The sequence below is a fragment of the Aedes albopictus genome, chromosome 2 (assembly GCF_035046485.1).
Source record: "Aedes albopictus strain Foshan chromosome 2, AalbF5, whole genome shotgun sequence".
Lineage (NCBI taxonomy): Eukaryota > Metazoa > Arthropoda > Insecta > Diptera > Culicidae > Aedes > Aedes albopictus.
In genome coordinates, this window is record NC_085137.1 from 128,098,876 (window position 1) to 128,118,675 (window position 19,800).

A 19,800-nucleotide genomic window follows, 5' to 3' on the forward strand; every position below is an offset into this window, starting at 1 on the left:
AATTTCGGGCAATGTTCGAACGTAATTTCACTTGGTTACATCGTTTACCAACAATTATCACACTCACCATGTACACCCGAGTTGTCACCGGAAAGTGTCGACAAACCCATTTCAGCAGATACCTAGAAGCAGTATCATTTTTATCACCCACCTTCTAACTCGGTGAAATAGCCGAGAGGCAAGGGGTTTGTCTTACAATCAATGGATGGGTGTACGAATCCATGCCAATATTTTACTTACATATAATCCACCTATCGATTCGGTTCTATCGATTGCTAGACTCACTTTCAAGCTACGGTACTTTCTACGTCAATTTTACGACGTGACTGATGTGCAGCAAAAATGATGTGATATCACAAGTTTTTTTTTTTGCTGTGAATAGTTAAAAAGTACAAATGATAATAGAAGACTGGCAAGGAAATACAAAAGGAACTTCAGAGTAATTGCCGTTGAAATTCCAAAACAAATATCCAATTCCAGTGAGACTACTCCAGAAAATAACAAACAGTAGACAACCAAATGTGCCAAGACGATGGAATGAATACAAGCGATAGTATCGCCGCCTAGTGGTCAGCACCGGTTACTGAATGCTAGCTAAACACTTAGAAATTCTGAAATTTCCACGAAACGAAATCACCAAAATACGTAAACGTTTTCAAGACTAAATCACAAATTGGACTCAATTTTACGTGCATCATGTAAGTGCTGGTTGGATGCGTTAGATGTCAACAAATCCGTTTCACCAGAAACGTAGAATCAGTATCACATTCATCAGCCACCTTCTAAGTCGGTGAAATAGCCGAGAGGTAAGAGATGTGGCTGACGATCAGCAGATCCGGTGTTCGAAGCCCATGCATGACAATATTTTACTTTTCTATTTTTTATCTGTCAAATCGGTTCTAGCGATTGCTAGACGCTAAGAAAAAATAAGTTTTATTTTGGGGTGTCTTGAAAGACGTAAATTTACATGTTATAACCTCTAAATTTGTAAGTAAAAAGAAAACCGGGTTAAGTACTGTTCCTTTGAATTCCAATAAGAATTTGCATCCTTTGACAGATACGTATTTCGACCTCAACTGTAAGGTCGTCTTCAGTGTCTTGAGTCGAGTCAAGTACAAGACACTGAAGACGACCTTACAGTTGAGGTCGAAATACGTATCTGTCAAAGGATGCAAATTCTTAGTGGAATTCAAAGGAACAGTGCTTAATCCGATTTTCTTTTTACTTACAGATATTCCCCTAACAAGCCCAGGTTAATCATCATCACTCTAAATTTGTGTTTTTGAAGATGCTCGTATATGTCAGGTTCAGGACACTCAAAATTACATGATATTTTCTAGGTGTGTATAAAGATTCTGGCCTGCTGCTGGCGTCAACTAGAGTCAGTCAAAGAAAATTGTCGCAGTTTCAAATAATTCAGATTTTAGATATTTAGAATTAGAGAGAAATATTCTCCTACACCGACATTAATACGTGCTAGGTGATTTTTTTCCATTCTGTATAAAAAAAAAAAATTCTTTAGAAAATTCAAAGAAGATCCACTGCTAGTGAAATCGCCAAATTTATCACAAATTAAAAGAGCATTAATTCCTTTTCTTGGTGTCACATGCCAACTAGGGTAGAGTCTGTTTCTCATGTTGAGTTATTTACTTCAGTGTTAATGTAACTGTAAGTTCATTGAAAGCTTGGTCACTGAAAATGACCATTCGAGCATGATGATCCAGAGGCACGATTTTCCTCCAATTGGGACATATGTGTCATGAAATAACTGCGGTTATATGGGTCCTATAAGTACAAATTGTAATGTTTGAAATTTATTCCTAAAAGAAGCATATAACAATGAAGATATGGGAAAGTCATCAACATCGTCAAGAGGTTGAATTCGTTCGACATTTGATTCGATTGAAATTTAACAACTTGCCTACATAGTTGGCATCTACGCGTATGAATTTAATGTTGCTTACGACGACGACGACTGTCTCATTCCAAGAAGTCTATAAAATAAAGGCGCTTCATTAGTCGCATTGCTAATTAATCTTCGTCGGTAGGGCCTGGGCCACTGTACATCACAGAATTTCAATACACTTGCCGATGGCGTGCGGCAGATGTAACGGAAAAGATACTATGATATTCATCTATTATATAGAAGAAGCTATCTGGCCAGTAGTAAGTTAGATTTGTTAGGCCTATGAAGGTTACAAGTTCGAATGCCTATGTTACCATACATTACCATTATAGGAGCATATCCATATGAACTTTTTTTTTTTTTTTTTTTTTTCTGTTCGGATGAGCCACTGCGACCAGTATTTAGATCTTTTGTGGCAATACCCGTATCCTTAGTATTTAGTGCATGTCGTACTACTCCATTGTCATTAAGAGGCAATGAAGCATCGATTTCTGTACAGATCTTGTTTTGTTTCCTCAGAGGTTCGAGAAATCGAATGTGATGAAAAAGTACCGTTTTCACAAGGAAATAAATCCCAGCGAAAGTGCGCCCTTAATCACACATAATCGATTCTATTTGTGAGAAAAACAAAACGGTAGAACTGATATTTGTCCATGCATCGGAACTCTGGCTTCGTCCGTGTCTTGCTCCTAGTTTAGTCCCAGGACAACATTGAAAAACCCGGGGCTTTAGGCTAGTTGCAAAACGCTGTCAAATTAGAGAATGTGTTCGGTAATAAGAATTCACGTGAGTCCTTGTATCACCAGTATTTATCAGTCCTTAGTAGGTTATTACGCAATTAGATACGCAAAGCATGTTTGTTTTCCTTACATCAAATGTAGTCTCGACGAGGACAAACCGAGTCTTTAACTATCCGTAAGGCAGAATAAATGCAATTTTAGAAACTGTCACTAGTAACAAGGGCTTTGTACCATGAATCCTTATTACCAAAACGCATTACCCTAGCTTAACATGCTGGATGTCACCAGGGTTCTGTTGGGTAGATCTTGCTCCGTAACGCAACCCAAAAGGGCGATCTACCCACGTTACGGGCTCCGTTAAAGATCGAGCATGTTTTAAACCCCCTCAACCATTCATCCCTCAGCACGGGTCGCCTGACACCTTGGATTGGGGTTCCCTGTTTGGTGGACTTTTACCCCCGGAACAGGGAGTCCGTAGTGCTATTCTAAGCCGGCAACTACACGGGCCCCATATGAACTTATTGCTATATAATTTATTCAAGCTAATCTACAGTTCGAAGTCTATACTGTTCGAAGAATTCTCTTCTCGCATTTGACAGTGAAATCAATTCAAGCTCAACATGTCCTGGGAAAAGCAAACCTAATAATAGATTTTTCCGTTCTCCATCCTTTCCATTCACAGCCAGCGATTTGGAAGCGAACGATATGTATCGTGACCTGCTCAACCAGAACGGTGCGCCCGAAATCGAATCGTACAAACCGGAGGTGGAGCTGGAAGCGGGCATCAGCTACGAGATGATCTGCAACGCCAACGAACCCATCCGATGGCACATCAAACGCACAGAGGCGGAGGTTCGTGTGTTGTTGGGGTAATTTCGAATGCGTCCTAACCGAAAGGTGATTATTTTCAATTTTTCAGGACATCGAACCTCCCCTGGTAGTTACAGAATCTATCGTCGCCAACGATGCGGACAAGCTCTACAGCATCAAGGTGACCATTCCGGAGACCTCGGCCGAGGTCGTCGGCCGATACTATTGTATTTTTGAATCGTCCGATAACTCCGACCACGACGTGGATTTGGAAGATCTGGAAGCGGACTACAAAGCCACGAGTACCTACCTGTTCGTTAAGGACCCAAAAAGCCCGATAGTTCCAGTGTCCCACACCGTGGTCTACGCACAACAGTACGAAGACGTCGTTATACCGTGTAAACCATCGTCCAAGGACGTCATCGTAGAACTGGTCAAAGACGAACAGGAGGTAATTTCAATCGAGGATACGTCCTGCTTGATGCTTCTTTTTCAGATTTTTCATCTTTCTTCAGAATTTCAACTTTCTATTTTTCCTCCCTAGTACCATTTTGGTTTTATTGTGGTTTTGTAGACTATCAACCACTTATAAAACCATGATAAAACCTGGCATGTTACTTGGGATCTGAATTCTTTCCGCTGATCTTCCTTTCTCTCGCTATTCTAGTACAACAAAACCTTTCGGGGAGCAGAGTTTAACCCTGCCAAGGGCTTCCTGCTGCGCAATGAAACCAATGAATTGGAGTGGCTACCAATGTACCACTGCTACCATCGCGAGCACGAGCAAAGTCAACCACCCTTCATTCTCAGTTTACAATGTACGTTTGTGCAATCCACGCACTTTTATACCGGCCCCTTATATCTTACCCTTCCTTATTCAATAACAGTGGCCACTCCGGTGGTCCATTCCTCCTCACCTGTAGATTCTACGCCGTCAATAACGCCAACTTGTTTATATCTCGGAAACCGTGCTGACTCATACCCATACCTAGTATATCAGCCCCGTGTCTCTTGCCTTACCCCAACCCAAATGGCAACAACATGTCTGTAGCTACTATTCGATAAGAGGTATCCCATAGGTATCCCCATTATTATTGAAGCCAGCCAGACGACTAATTCTGTACAGCGAGATTACACCTGTTTCTAAGCGTAGTGTAAATAAGGCGCACCACCATATATCGCGCGAATAATCGAATAAACTGTTTTAGGATGAAGTACTGACGAGCGGGATTTGCACCGAAGTAAGTACTCGAGCACAACTGGGATAATAATCTACACACTAAGGCGGGATGCGTAGAGTGAAAGAAGTTGTTCGTTCAAGAGGTTTATGCAATGAATGATAGAACGTGAATTGATTAGTATAAAGCGCTAGGCAAAATAACCAATCAAATAGTTTTTCACTGACCGAAGTAGAAAAAGCCGAAAAACGTGCTTGATATTCTCTGTCGAGAACTAGGTTTACGCACTCGTACAGTAGCGAATTCAACATTTCTAACCATACAGGAGCACCAGGATTAATTCTACAAAGCCGTAAACATGAATATGTATGCTAATGTTTCCCGCAATACAAGCACACAACTTCTGTAGGGGAGACTGAGGAGACTTGATCCCTGGGGAGACTTGTTCCCCCCCATATTTACTCGGAATCAAAAACATTTTTTTCTAGCATAATTTTTCCAAAACTACTTCTGGATAAACGACTATGTTTTGGCTACTAGTGATTTCGATTGTACGTTGCATTATTTTTTAACGGCTGATGGTTTGTTTTCAGTTCTTCAGAAATCTTTTAGACGATTCCAAAAAATCTCAATAACTTTGTGAAAATTGAAGCAAATCTTGTCAAAATTTCACAGCACATAGTTTAAATAAAATACTTTCAAACTTATTTATCCAAATAAGGCTGTTGTTAACATATTTTAATTAATTCAGCTTAGTATACACAACATTGACATGGGGAGACTTGATTCCTCGAGGATTACATTATACATATGAAAAATAAAATTATATTCGGAAGCCTCTATTTACTTGGAATTCTAGTCTATTCAACGATAAAATGTGTCAGATAATTATAACTTTAGTACAAACCAAGAAAAGGGGGATCAAGTCTCCCCATTTTGAAAATACGGCATATCCTTAAAAATTTAAGGAAATCTTACAATTTCAAACACTCCATATTCATCGAAAATACAAGAAAACTCGAAAAGAAAATGAATAGGAAGACTCAGGAATTATTTTCCTTTTAAATAAACCATGTGCTCAAAGGGGGATCAAGTGTCACCCATTTTTGAAAAATACATGATATGACATGCCTCCATAAAAACACAGTTTTGAAAACTTCAACAATAATTTAAAGGCGGATCTAGTTTTGTGTTTTTTCTTAAAGTTTCAGGTAAATTAAGAAAAAGGGATCAAGTCTCCCCAGTCTCCCCTAAAGTAGATTCATTTTGAGAAAGTTTCATTAGAAGCTGCTTAGAAGGCAATCCAGTTACCTTATGTGAATTTTCAAGTTCCGAAATTATATGAATATGAAACTGCTTAGAAGGCTAAAGAGTAACTTCTAACAAGCTTCTTAGCGGACCTATGCTGGTGGCAGTGGCGTAGCAAGGGGGGGGCGATGGGTGCGGTCCGCACCGGGCCCCCGATTTCAGGGGGCCTCCAAATCAAGGAAGGTTTCTAACACAAGCTTGAATAAAGTTATTAAAATAGCGAAAGATTCCTATAAGCTCAACACTTCGCAGAACTGCTGATAGGTTTGTGGGGCCCCCTTCGTAATTATCAAGAGTTTTTTGGAATGGGCCACACTGATGGTCCAAAATTACAAGAAAAATGCGTTAGAATTAAAATTGAATTTACGAAATTCGGTATCGATATGAAAGTAAGATTCATAAGCATTGTGAAAACGTCCCTGATATCCTAATAACAGGACCAAGCATAGTTATTGACTTAGCTTAAGGTAGCAGCTGAAATTCAGGGGCCACAATTATAAGAATTAAGATCTGAACACATGTCAGGTCAAAACCGTATTAACACCGTTCTTCTAAGATTTACTTCAGAACTTCTTTCAGGAATTAATTAACCAAATTAATTAAGCAAAAAATTAAGCATTGATTTTGGAATACTTGAATTGATACCTTCAGGAATATCTCCAAGAATTTCTTCAGGAATTTCTTTAAAAATATATCAAGGAATCTCTCAAAAACTTGTTCAAAAATTATTTTTTTACGAATTCCTTCAGAAATACCTTTTTGGATCCCTTCATAAAATCTTTCAAGGATTATGTTATGAAGTCATTCAATGAATCCTTCAGATGAACCTTAAGAAATTTCTCCAAGAATTCTTTTAGACTTCATCAAGAAGGATTATTGCAGGAGTTCCTCATAGAAAATATCTTTGATGAATTTCTGAGATCATGATTGATCAGGTATGGCTCCTGAATGGATTCTTGTGAGATTTCCTAAAGGAATTTCTGAGGAATTCCCGAACGAATCCTTGTAGAAATGCTTGCAGGAAGTTTTGGAGGAATTTTTAAAGGAATCCTTGAAGAATCTTCTAGATGAATCCTAAGATGTACACCAAAACCTCCATTTAGGTAATGAGCCGGGACTGCCTAAATAGAATTTTTACCTAAATGGATTCATTACCTAAATGGATTCATTACCTAAATTGATTCAGTTTATTACCTAAATGGAGTACGAGGTTGCAAAGAAGTTTAACTAGGGAGAGTGACTCGAATAGGAGACTTGTAGGGTCATGTCGAGTTCCAGAGAACTTTCAAGTGAGTTTCAGGAGGGGAAGAGGCTTCAGGAGAGTTTTCGGGGGTTTTAGAGGGTTTCAGGTGAGAATTGTCATGCAAATGACTAGCTGGGTACGGAACACAAAAAAAACCCTGAAAAATTCCGCCAGACTGAAAAATTGTTGAATGTCGGGTCAATGTCGGGTAAATTTTTATCGTATGTTGGGCCACTGTTGGACCAACATCGAACAACTGTTGGGTCTATGTTGGGTTTGGTGGCCAAAATAAAAACAGGTGAATGATAGGTTAATGTCGGATATGACGTCATCAATCTTAAGTACTCCAACTGTTCTGAACACAACCAAATTCTATTTAGGTAACGTTACCTAAATGGAGGGACCTAAATAGATTTTACCTAAATGGATCCTACCTAAATGGAGGTTTGAGTGTATTCGGAAAGAATCATTGGGTTGATTTTGGAGATATCTTTGATAATTCTTGACGGATTACTACAGTACCATGAAGTAGTAGTAGAAATAATAGAAGTACTATAAGGAATTACATAAAGGATTCCTGAAGAAATTTTAAAAGCTATGGGATTTTTGGAAGAATGAATTATGAAATGCCTAGATTATTTTTCAAAGAAATCAATGGCATAAACCCCAAAGAATTACTCTCAAATTCGTTGATGTTGATTTGCAAAAGAATTTCTATACATTTCTGTGGAGAAATTTCTGCTGGAAGCCTTCGGGGATTTTTTTTAAGACTCCCTGAGGGAATTTGTTGAATCTTTAGGGAATGAATGCGTTCACCCTTGTAGGATTATCTGAAGGAAAACTTTGAGAAATCCCTGAATGAATCTTTGTAACGTAGCTTGAAAAATCCTTGGAGAAAAAGATTAAGTCTTCACTTGAATTTCTTAAAGGATTCATGAACGAATCGTGAAAGAGTAGTTGAAAAAAAAATGCCTAAGGAATCTTTGGACGATAGCAGTTATTGGAAGAATTTCTGAAGAAATCTTTGAATTGCTTGAACAATGCTTCGTAAAAAATCCTTGAAAGGACTTCAAGAAAAACCATTTGAGGCATTACAAAAACAATTCTTGCTGAAATTTCTAAAAACAAATCATGAAAGAATTCCTAAAGGATTCCTCTGGGAAATTTGCTCAAGGGATCATGTTGGGTAGCCCCAAAGGAATCGTTTGTTGAAATATTTAAGAAACTCTTTATGGCATTCTTGAGCATACATATTGCTGAAGAAATTTCTCCAGAAACACTTGGAGGAGTTCCCGAAGCAATCGCTGTAACAACTTTCGAAGCAAATCTTGGAGGAGTTTGTAAAGAACTCCTTGAAGTATTTCATAGATGAATCGTAAAAGATATCTAAGAAAGAATTCTTGGAGTTCCTCGTTTGGAACAAATGCTTGATGAAATCCTTAGAAAAACTTCTTAGAAGCTTTGTGAAGAAAATCCGGACAAAATTGGTGTAATCGCTAAGTAAATCTTTAATGGTATCAATAGATGGAATTCCTAAAGAATTTATTGACAAAATTCCAACAAAATTTCTTGTAGGAATTTCAGTGAAAATTCTTGAAAGAATTCTTACGTTTTTTTAATTATAATTTTTCTTTGGAAATTTCTTTTGGATCTTTTTTAGTAATTACTTTGGAAATCCGTGCAGCAATTCGTTAGGAAATATCTTTGAACATTTATTTGGAAACTCCTTCGGCAGTTACTCTGAAAATTTCCTTCCGAAATTGGCTTGGGAATTCCTTAAATATTTTTTTATGAATTCATCCTTCATTATTTGAAAAAAAAAATCTTTCGTAATTCTTTTGAAAATTGTTTCAGCTATTGAGTTCGCAATTCCTTTGGTAAAAAATATCAAGAATTTTTTAAGAACTCTGCTACAAGTTTCATTGGAAATTTCTACGGCAGTTTTTTTGAGAAATTGTTAGGCAATTCCTTTGGCAACTTCTTTTATCAGTTCTCGGATATGCTTCAGCAATGGCTTTGCGAACTTCTTCAGAATATTTTTTCTACGGAAAATTCGTTTTAAAAATCCTCTGGTAATTGCTTTGGGAATAACCTAATTTGAAAATGCATTTGGGGAACTTCTTGTGAGCTAACCCGTGGAAATCTTTCATATTACCTTTGGCGGAGATTTTTTTGGCAAATCCTTTGGAAACCCTTTTAGCCATTTTTGTTGGATTTAATTATTTTTGGGGTGTTCTTGGATAATTTTTTTTTGAAAACTATTTCGGCAATTCCTTTGAAATTTGGTTTGATAGCTCATTTGGAAATTTCTGGGCAATAATATTTGAAATTGATTTTTCAATATACTTTTTGACAATTACTTTTAAATTTCTTTTATTGGTTCCTTTCGAAATTCATTCGGTTGGTACCTCGAAAATTCCTTGATTAATTCGTAAATTGAGGCGGCAATTTTATTTATTTATTTCACTACGCCTCCAGCAAATGCTGCACAGACTGATTCTTAAAAACTATCACCGGTCCTTAATAGCTATTTTAAATATATTCCTAGACATCCCAAAGTCATACACGTCGAAAACTTCATTGAAGTGTTGGCAGCAGCGGCTGAAAGGATTGTTCTGCCCGTAGAGTGTTCTGCGAAACGGTAGAGCGATGAAACCTCTGTTTCTTAACCGGCGACACGGTGCATGGATGTTAATGTCGGCTAGCAATGATCAGTGTTGAAAAATTCATTTCGTCAAATCTAAATTCAATCACCTACAGCTCATTTTAGAAGCTGAACCTGAGAATATGGTACATGAAACACTTGTGCGGCTAGACCAGTTCTGCAAGAAAGTCACGGAAAAACTGCTATTTTTCGAATATTTAAGGAAAATGTCACGGACTACCTTCGAAAAATGCCAAATAATATTCACGGTGAATATCATTTGGCATTTTTCACAGGTAGTCCGTGACATTTACCTTAAATATTTAAAAAATAACGGTTTTTCCGTGACTTTCTTGCAGAACTGGTCTAGCCGCACACATTTTTCATGTACCATATTCTCAGGTTCAGCTTCTAAAATGAGCTGTAGGTGATTGAATTTAGATTTGACGAAATGAATTTTTCAACACTGGCAATGATGAGTAGTCAGTCTTACCAGATAAAATGTCGTATATCAGCAATCTTTGGAGCATTACACGGCGACTTGTCAATGGTTGAAGATTAATGAGCTTGCACCTGTCTTCATAAGGAGGCAGCCTCAGAGGGTCATTCCAAGGAAGTTTCCTTAAGGCGTACCTTAGAAACGACCGTTGAACACGACCGTTTTAGAAAATTTCTCCGTTAATTCCTCTGAAAATTTCATTTGATATTTTTTTACGGAATTCCGTCTGTTGTTCCTTTTGAGAGTCACTCTTGCGAATTAAAATAAACAAGCATTTAAAATGGCCATTTAAATAGCATTTAAAAGTATTTAACGGCCGGAAAAAATCTCAAAGAATTACCTAAGGAATTCCCACAAATATAACGAAGTTCACAAACCATTTACTAAAAAAAATCACAAAAAATGTTGGATGGAATACCAGTAGAATTTTTGTGTTTTTTATTTGCTACTGTTCTTGGGGGAGTTTCTGTGAAAATTCTGTGAAAGAAATCTTACATTATTTTATTCCTGAAGGAAGTTTGAGAGGAAATTCTGAAGGCCTCTTGGAATGGATTCCATTAGAATTTTGGAAAAATCCTTGGTAGAATTCCTTAATCAATCCCTGGAATAAGCCCAAAAGTAATCCTCTGTGAAGCTCTTGGAGGAATTATTGATTAAATTAAGAAAAGAATGCTTTATCCGATTGATGAAACCTTCACAGAGGTTCCTAACAAGATCTTTGAAGAAATTCCGAAAGATTTTTTTGAAGAAATATTTCGGAAATCTTTAAAAAAAAAATCCCGTATGAATTTTTGAAGCGACTCCTGAAGAATTCTCGTTGGGCATCCTATATGAAATCTTAAACTTGCATTAACCAATTAAAAGATGCTTCTAGGCATTCTTAAAGAATTCTCGAAGAAATTGGCAAACAGGAATCCTTGGAGAAACTTCTGGAGAAATTATTTGATATCTTATCAAATCAGGTAGCTGTTCCCTTACTATTTGAGCATATACGCTCCTATTATCCTCCTACTGATCACAAAGGAATGAAGCGCTTTTTTTTGTATTTTTGTTAGAAGTGGGCACGAATGATAACAAATAGGATAGGAATTTGGGATTATAAGATTACTAAGGCACGTTGACCCTACCAGGAATTTTCAGAGTTTTTTTTGAAGGAATTTTTGGAGGAATTTCTGGAGGAATCAATAATAAATCCTGAAGAAATGCTTGACTGATATGCCTGATGGCAACTTAGAATGATTATTCAAAAGGTTTTTCGAAAGAATTTCTAAGGAGTCTTATCAAAAGTCGTTATGAAAATTTTCGGAAGAGTTCTTAGAGGAATGCTAGCAAAAATTCCTGAAGGAATCCTTGGGGAAACTCCTAGAGTAGATGGATATTAAAGAATTCGTTTGAAGAAATCCAGAAGGATTTTTGAAAAGAATTCCTACAGAAGTTCCTCTAAGAATTATCCATGGATTCTTTTAAAATTTCTTGGAGGATTTCTAGGATGAATCTCTTAATACAATTTTAGAGAAACTCTTTGAAGAATCCTTGCATAAATTAACAAAAAAAACGTTGCAGTATTTCTTGAAACAATCCTTGGAAGAATTTCTAAAGGAGTCCTTGGAATAAATTCTTAAGAAAACTTCAAAGGATCGCCAAGATGAGTAATAAATGCTTGAGGAAATGTCAAGATAAATTCTTGGATAAATCAATGGAGAAATGCTTTACTTCCGAGGAAAAATCATTTAGGGATATTTGGAGGATCTCCTGAAAGAAACTATGGAGGAATGTTTGAAGAAATTCTAGAAGGACTTCTCTGACGGAATTCCGATGTAATTTCTTGAAAAAATGTCTGGTACAAAAAAATTCATTGGAGAATTTTTTGTAGTGATTTTTTCTAGAATTTTTCAATTCTTTGATAAGATGAACAAATATTTCGAGAAATACTCGATAAAGCCTTTGCAAGAATCTTTTGAATTACTCTGAAGTACTTTTGAAAACATCCTCGGAGACAACACTGTAAGAATACCTGAAAGAGTGTTTAGAGAAATGTTGAATGACACCCTTGCAATAATCACTAGAAAGATTCTTGAAGACAAATTATTATTCAAGGATTGATTGATCCATTTGTCTTTATTTAAAAGACTTTCAGCCCTTGGCTGATTCGTCTCTTCATTCAAGGAAGATTTTTTCAAAGAAAACGGTAAAGCAATTTTTTAAGGAATTCCTAAAGAATTACTTGATGCATTTCCTAAATAAATATGGACACGAATGCCAACTTATTTGGTAAAGTGTCTTTAATAAAATATAAAAATAATAATAATTTCCTAAATAAATTGTTAAAAAATTTCGACGTAATTCATAGAAAACAATCTTACGCTCATTGATGGAACTCTGGGATGTATCCTTGCAGTAATCCCTGAAGAAATTCATAAAGGAATAGGGAAAAAAAATAATCTTCCGTCAGTCAGTTTTCAACGTTTTGTACAAAATTTTGTGGACCCTCGTAGCCGTGCAGTTAGGGTCACCAAGCTTATAATCGCACCATGCTATGGGGTGAGGGTTCGATTCCCGCTTCGGGCGTTGAAACTTTTCGTGAGAATTTCCACTGGTGCATGCTCCGTTGTCCGTTGTCTAATGTTAAGTTTAAAACAGTCTGTACAGCCGAATGCTGTAGGCGATGTCCGCGTCTTTTTTAAAATAAAACGGCGCGATTATTTAAGAGTTAGAAGAAAAGATTTGTCATTGTAAAATATGTATATCTGTAATATTCATGGGGCCCACAAATTTGGTTCCGCACCGGGCCTCCTAATCCCTAGCTACGCCACTGGCTGGTGGTTCTATAATTTCAATTTTTCAAAAACCTTGTCCTTCGATTATTTTTTTTATTTTTTTTTTTTTTGTAGAAAGCTGACTTTTAGCCTCCATTTTTTATAAGTAGCCTACTGCCTATGATCGCATAATTGTCTCATATGAATAAAAAACCCAGCAAATTTGGGACTGATATGTGATCATAGGCAGCCTAGCAGGATGGTCATAGTTAAATGCTTTTTTTAGAATTTTTATTTTTCACTAGCTGTCCCGGCAAACGTCGTACTGCCTGCCTACTAGGGTGGCCCACACTTCTATGAAAAACAAAAATTTCGAAAAATGCCAAGTCTTACCTCCGTAATCAGTTGTTTTGGACTCCCGGAAGCTACGTGCAAAATTTGAACAAAATCGGTTGAGCCTAAGGGGGCGCTCAAAATGCTTGAAGTTTGTATGGGAAAACTTGGCCAAATGTATGCAGAAGTTTTAAGTTTTCGAATTTTGCCGCTAGATGGCGCTGTAAGCGTTCAATAAATAAACCATTTTGTACTATTGTAGGTGACTATATGCCAAAGAACTTTGTCGAAGACCGCGAAGTGATCCGACAGCTGTGAAAAAAGTTATACCCAAGGCAAAGTATTGAGATTTCATTATTGATGTTATTCCTTTACATGTATTGGAAAAACAACAATAAAGTTTATCCTCACTTTACCTACGGTATAACTTTTTTCACAGACGTTGGATCACTTGGCGGTCTACGACAAAGTTGTTTGGCATATAGTCACCTACAATAATACCAAAGGGTTTGATTATTGAACGCTTACAGCGCCACCTAGCGGCAAATTTCGAAAACTCAAAATTTCTGCATACATTTGGCCAATTTTTCCCATACAAACTTCAAGCGTTTTGAGCGCTTCTTAGGCTTAATTGATTTTGCTCAAATTTTGAATATAGCTTTTGGGAGTCCAATAAAACTGATTTAGGAGGTAAGACTTGGCATTTTTCGAAACTTTTGTTTTTCATATAAGTGTGGGCCACCTCACTGCCTACTGTGTTTTTTGACATGAAGGTCGGTAGAAAAATGCGCCAAAAATGAAGTTTCAAATTTTCCCCTTTTTTATGCTTTCTCCAGTCGATTTTCATAATTCTTTTTTCGCACGAATACGTCGGAGCCCTATACGAATGCAATGGTGCAAGAATTTTGTGAATCCGTTGGCCCGTTCCCGAGCCTATTCGTGACATACAAACACCATTCCATTTTTATTTATACAGATTAATTTTTAAAACAAGCAAAAGTAAACAATTTTTGATTTTTTTTTTAAACAAAAATAGATTCTACGTACAAATTTCAATGTTAAAACTATGTTTTTTGTATATTCAATCATACTTAATATACAGCAAATTAAAAAAAATCAGAAACATGTATTGGACCCCCTTTTTTGAAATGTTATTGATGATTTTTTTTACTGTTTTAAACTTTTTATCAAAAAAGGATCAATTATAGCTAAGACCATCTCAAATAACATTTAATATGGGCCATTTTTTCTTGTTTTTTTTTTAATTTATGAATTTGCTGTAACTTGAGTATGGATGAACGTAGGAAAAAAATAAAATTTGATAAGTGTTTTTAAATCGATGAAAAATCAAAATTCGAGAAAAAATAATAGAAACACTTGACCACTCTAGGATACTTGGCAAATTTGGAGTCTGAAAGTTAGATTTCTACAGAAAATAATAGTAAAAATCAAAGGGTAAGGTTTCGGAAAATTTAAATAATATGACATCTAACATAGCTCTGCTATAAATAATACTTTCAGTGTATTTTTTTTTTCTAGAAGTCTTTCAAATATCCTCAAACATTTTAGAAGACATCATTTTAATCCAACAAACCGTTTTCAAGTTATATTTTTTCTAAAGAAAAACAGGTTTTTTAATATATATTTTTACATATATGTCCTTTGCCTAAGTTAAATGGTTATGCGTTGCAAGGTTGCGACCATTCATTTGCAAAGATTTACATTCATTTGCTATTATCTCAGTTCAGAAGCATGCTATCAAAAAATAATGTATGGATAAATTTAACCTTGTAGTTTTATCTGAAAGTTTGCCGAATAACATTAGGGTCGTAAACGTATACCAAAGTCGTGAGCGAGCTGTGAAAGCAACTCTCCACGCGGTGAATGTAAATTTCATTCACGCTGTGGAGAGTTGCCTTCACATCTCGCTCACGACTTTGGTATACGTTTGCGACCCTAATGTTATTCGTCAAACTTTCAGATAAAACTACAAGGTTAAATTCATCCATACATTGTTTTTCGATATCATGCTTCTGAACTGAGATAATAGCAAATGAATGTAAATCTTTGCAAATGAATGGTTGCAACCTTGATGCGTTGTATCAGTAAGTGATTTACGAGATCCAGTTCATGAATTAAATCTCATTCAAATTGAAAAATATCGAGTCAAAAATAACATAAGTTTTCGTGTTTTGGGCTGGAAATGCTCAGAAACATTTATTTTATAAATTAAATCGATTAACATTTTGATTTTTTTTTCCATTACAAAAATGTTTATTTTTATATTTCTTCATTTTTCCCCATCTTATCAAAATTTTATTCAATAAAGATACACGGAAAATAAACGACTTTTTTTAATTTGTGTTCATTGGAAAAATTTAAGAAGTTGATCCCGTGATGTTTTCTAAGAGCTTTGATAGTTTATCAGTCACTGTTTAAAACAATGTCAGAATTAGCTGCTGAAACCTGCAATATCAAAGCTGCAGGCTTCTGAAAGTTGGTTGAAGTAAAAAAAATGGTCATATTATGTATCTTACAACATGAGATATAGTTTTGTATTCCTTGAAAAGATGTGTATTTGGTTAAAAGATTTTTTTTTTCTTTTTTTACAAATCAATAAAAACAGCTGAAACAAGCTAACAAATTTTAAAAATTTCTTCAAAAACCATGAAACTTTTCCGAAGACATCGAAAAGTTCTCCTCTAAAGTTTCACTGAAATGTCAAAATAGACGTAATTCTACCAGATAACAAGAGAATTTCTGTTTTTTACCTCTCTTATTAGAAAAATCCTCCATCGAATCTTCGAGAATTTTTCCGGGGATTATTTGATTACTTGTGAGATTTCTTAGGAAAACGCTTCGAAAAATTGCTTTATTTGGAAAAGGTTTCGGGTCATTTGGCTGAATGCCGTTAAACCGAACGCCATTTGGCCGAAAAATGAATAATGAACTTAAGTGGTCATGCTACTTTTCTCCACATCAGTATACCTAGAAAGAATAGCCTATAATTTAAAGAAGAAAAATCTATAATAAAATCTTGTCAGTATCAGCGCCAACCAATCCCTATGTGGTGAAACTAGCAATAATAGCCTACGATTAGAAGAAGGAGATATGTATTTCTAATATTTATATTGGCAGCTAGTACGTCAAAATTTTTCTCTGAATTCTTTCGATCATAATTCGGGCCAAACGGCATCTGGTCAAACGACCCATTCGGCCAGATGGCATTCGGCTAAATAGCATTCGGCAAAATAGCATTCGGTCAAAGGGCATTCGGCCAAATGGCCAGACACCATGCCGGAGATTTCTGCATTCCTCGTTAATTTTTTTCGAGAAATGCTACGAAAATGCCTTCAAGAATTATTTTGAAAAATTCTCAACTAGTATACGCAAATTGCTCCTCACAACTTCTAATCGGGATTCCTTCAAGGAAAGCTCTTGAGATTCCTTGAAAAAATCCTTGATGAATTTCTTCGGCAATGTCTCTGCAGGTTTCTTTGGAAAATGCTGCAGCAGTATTTACGGAAATTCCTCCACAGAACGTATTGAAAAAAACTCCAGAGATTCCTTTGGAAATTCTTCCAAGGATTCTTTGGGAAACTCCTTTGGGAGCTTCTCCTGGAGTTTATTCTGGAATGGATTTTTTCGAAAATTCCTTCAAGTATTTATTCGGGAATCACTGCATAGTTTTAATTGAAAATTTTTTAAGAGTTCAATTGAAAGTTCTCTATGAATTTTATTCGTAAATTAACTCCTAATTCTATCAGAAATTTTAATTATCGCATGTTTTTTTTCTAAAGAAACTCTGAAAAATGCATTTGGAATTTCTTCAATTTATTTATATTTTTCAAACCTTCTTAATTCTTTTCTTGATGTTTTTTTTGAGAATTTTTATTTTTATATTATAAAAATTAAATAAAAAACATTAATTAATTCAAGGTTTCTTCCTGGATTCATTTCAGAAATTCCTATGAGAATTCCTCCAGAGATTCTTTCTACATTTCATTACGTCTGATCCCTTCGGAATTGTCAGGATTCATTTGAAATTTGAAATAATTGCTACAAAGCTTTTTTCAAAAATTATTGCAGGATGCAGAATCTCTAACGAAATTACTACTATTTTCGCGAAAAATGCTATGGAAATACCTTTGAAAATTCACTTGGAAAATACTTAAAAATTTCCTTCGCAAACTATTTTATTTTTTTAGTTATCCCAGGGATTCGTAAAAGGATTCCTCCGACGAATTATTCGGATTTCAGGGAAACCAAAATGATGTGCTTCCTTCGATTTTTTTTTCTGCTATGCTGACATTTTCTGCTTCATTTTCAGCAACTTCTTCAATAAATGCTTTGAAACCTTCAACTTCTTTGAAATCTTTCTTAAAGAATCCTGAAATATTATTTTAAAAACAATCCTTAGAAGAATAAAAATAAAAATCCTAGAATGATTTATTTATGAAATTTGTGTAAAAATTGAGGAAATGTGAATTTCATAATTCTCAAAAGGAAGCCCTTAAAGCATCCCTAGTAAAAAATTCCAAAGCACGAATTTTCGTATGAATCCCTGGAGGTGCATGCAGTGTATGCAGTTTTTCTGAGATGAATCAGCTTCGGGCTGAAATTCTCATAAATAAAGACATAGACAAGTGTCTGTAGTCAAAGATAACTTTTTTTTTTCAAAAATAACGAGAAAACTTATGGATGTCGTCAATATGTCAAATGATGGTTTAGTTCCCATACTTCCCAAGCAGGAGAAAAAAGCAGTGCAATTCAGGTATCCAAAACCCAATATCTACAACCTGAATTAGGTATTGAAGAGTCCTGCATAAGAGGTAAAGTACCTAAAATAATAACTTGGGTATTTACATCTGGTGAATAATAACACCAGGTCCAGCAATACTTAAAAACACTCCTCTTCTTGGCGTAACGTCCTCACTGGGACAAAGCCTGCTTCTCAGCTTAGTGTTCAATGAGCACTTCCACAGTTTTTAACTGAGAGTTTCCTCTGCCAATGACCATTTTGCATGTGTATATCGTGTGGCAGGCACGAAGATACTCTATGCCCAAGGAAGTCAAGTTCCTTTACGAAAAGATCCTGGACCGACCGGGAATCGAACCCGTCACCCTCAGCATGGTCATGCTGAATACCCGTGCGTTTACCGCCTCGGCTATATGGGCCCTAATACTTAAAAACAATACCTGCTCAATATCAACATTGGTTGTTTTCAATACCTCGATCACTATACAATAGCTTATTTTGGTATGATACCTGACTTTGATATGCAGCATGTTATGTGACAGTTATTCGTTCTTGCTCGGATTTTCAGGAAAAATGTAGAAACGGAAAAAATTCACCAGGATTTCCTACACAGATTTTTGAAGTAATTAATTTAGAAATTTCTTCAAACAGTACGGGAATTTTTTAAAAAATTTCTGAAGAGTTTTTCTAGGAGTTTTCCCAGATATTTCAAAAGAGATTTCATTAGCAATACGTCCATTCCATAAGTACTTTCAGAGAATCCTTGTAATTTTGTTATAAGATTTCTCAAGATTTTTTTTTAAATTCTCAATAAATGCTTTTACGAATTCTACCAAAAGTTTTCCAAGCAGATTCTCCACATATTCCCCCACGGATTCTCCGAAGAATGCTCCCAGGGATTTCTGAAAGAAATCGACTGGAAATTTTATCAGAAATTTCTACAGGGATTGCTTTGGCAATATGCCCACGGATTCTTCCTGGAGTTTCTTCAGATTTTTTTTCCTGAAATATAAACAGAGAGTCCTTCTATGCTTCAAGCATTTTTCTTTCGGGAATTTCAGCAATATATTTCTTTAATAGTTAGCATGGGTTTTTTATGGATAGCTCTTCAGACTATTTTTACGGAAAATCTTCAAGTAATATTGCAGAAGTTTCTATAAGGACCATTTTTAATTGCTCCTGACGGTACCTCTGACTGAACCTTCAACTGAACCACAGAAATATCTTCAGACATGCCTCCAGGGATTTTCGGAAAGTTTTCCATTGCCCAAAGTACTGGAGACGTTCTTGAAAAAATCCCAAAAAGAATTTCGAAAGGTACTCCTGCAGATTTTCTAAAAATGTCTCTGGGAGAACGTCTGGAGATATTTCTGACGATTACTTGAAGATATTCTTGAAAATTTTCTGGAGGCATTGCCATGCGAAATTTTCTTTGACAATATCTAAACTTATGTTTCTGGAAAAAAATCAATATAAGCTTGAGGTGGAATTTCGGAAATCAATTTCTTAAAAAAAATACCTGGGAGAATTTCTGAAGGAAATTCTGGATAAGTTCTTGGAAAAAAACTTAACGAGATTTCTAAAGGCTAGCTTCGAGGAAATTCCGTAGGAAGCCTCAGAGGTA

General features: G+C 35.8%; 1 protein-coding gene across 11 annotated transcripts in view; it reads left to right on the forward strand.

Annotated features, from left to right (window-relative positions):
- Positions 1 to 19,800, forward strand: part of LOC109417728 (vascular endothelial growth factor receptor 1) — a 176,812-nt gene that overhangs the window by 113,149 nt on the left and 43,863 nt on the right. For 9 of the 11 annotated variants that reach the window (XM_062850372.1, XM_062850373.1, XM_062850371.1 and 6 more), the window contains 2 exons: positions 3,329 to 3,498; positions 3,566 to 3,907. In XM_062850372.1, the coding sequence (XP_062706356.1) occupies positions 3,329 to 3,498; positions 3,566 to 3,907 (512 nt within the window). Of the gene's footprint in view, positions 1 to 3,328; positions 3,499 to 3,565; positions 3,908 to 4,123; positions 4,275 to 19,800 lie in introns of those variants that run through there. The other 2 variants (XM_062850374.1, XM_062850386.1) reach the window with 2 other exon arrangements.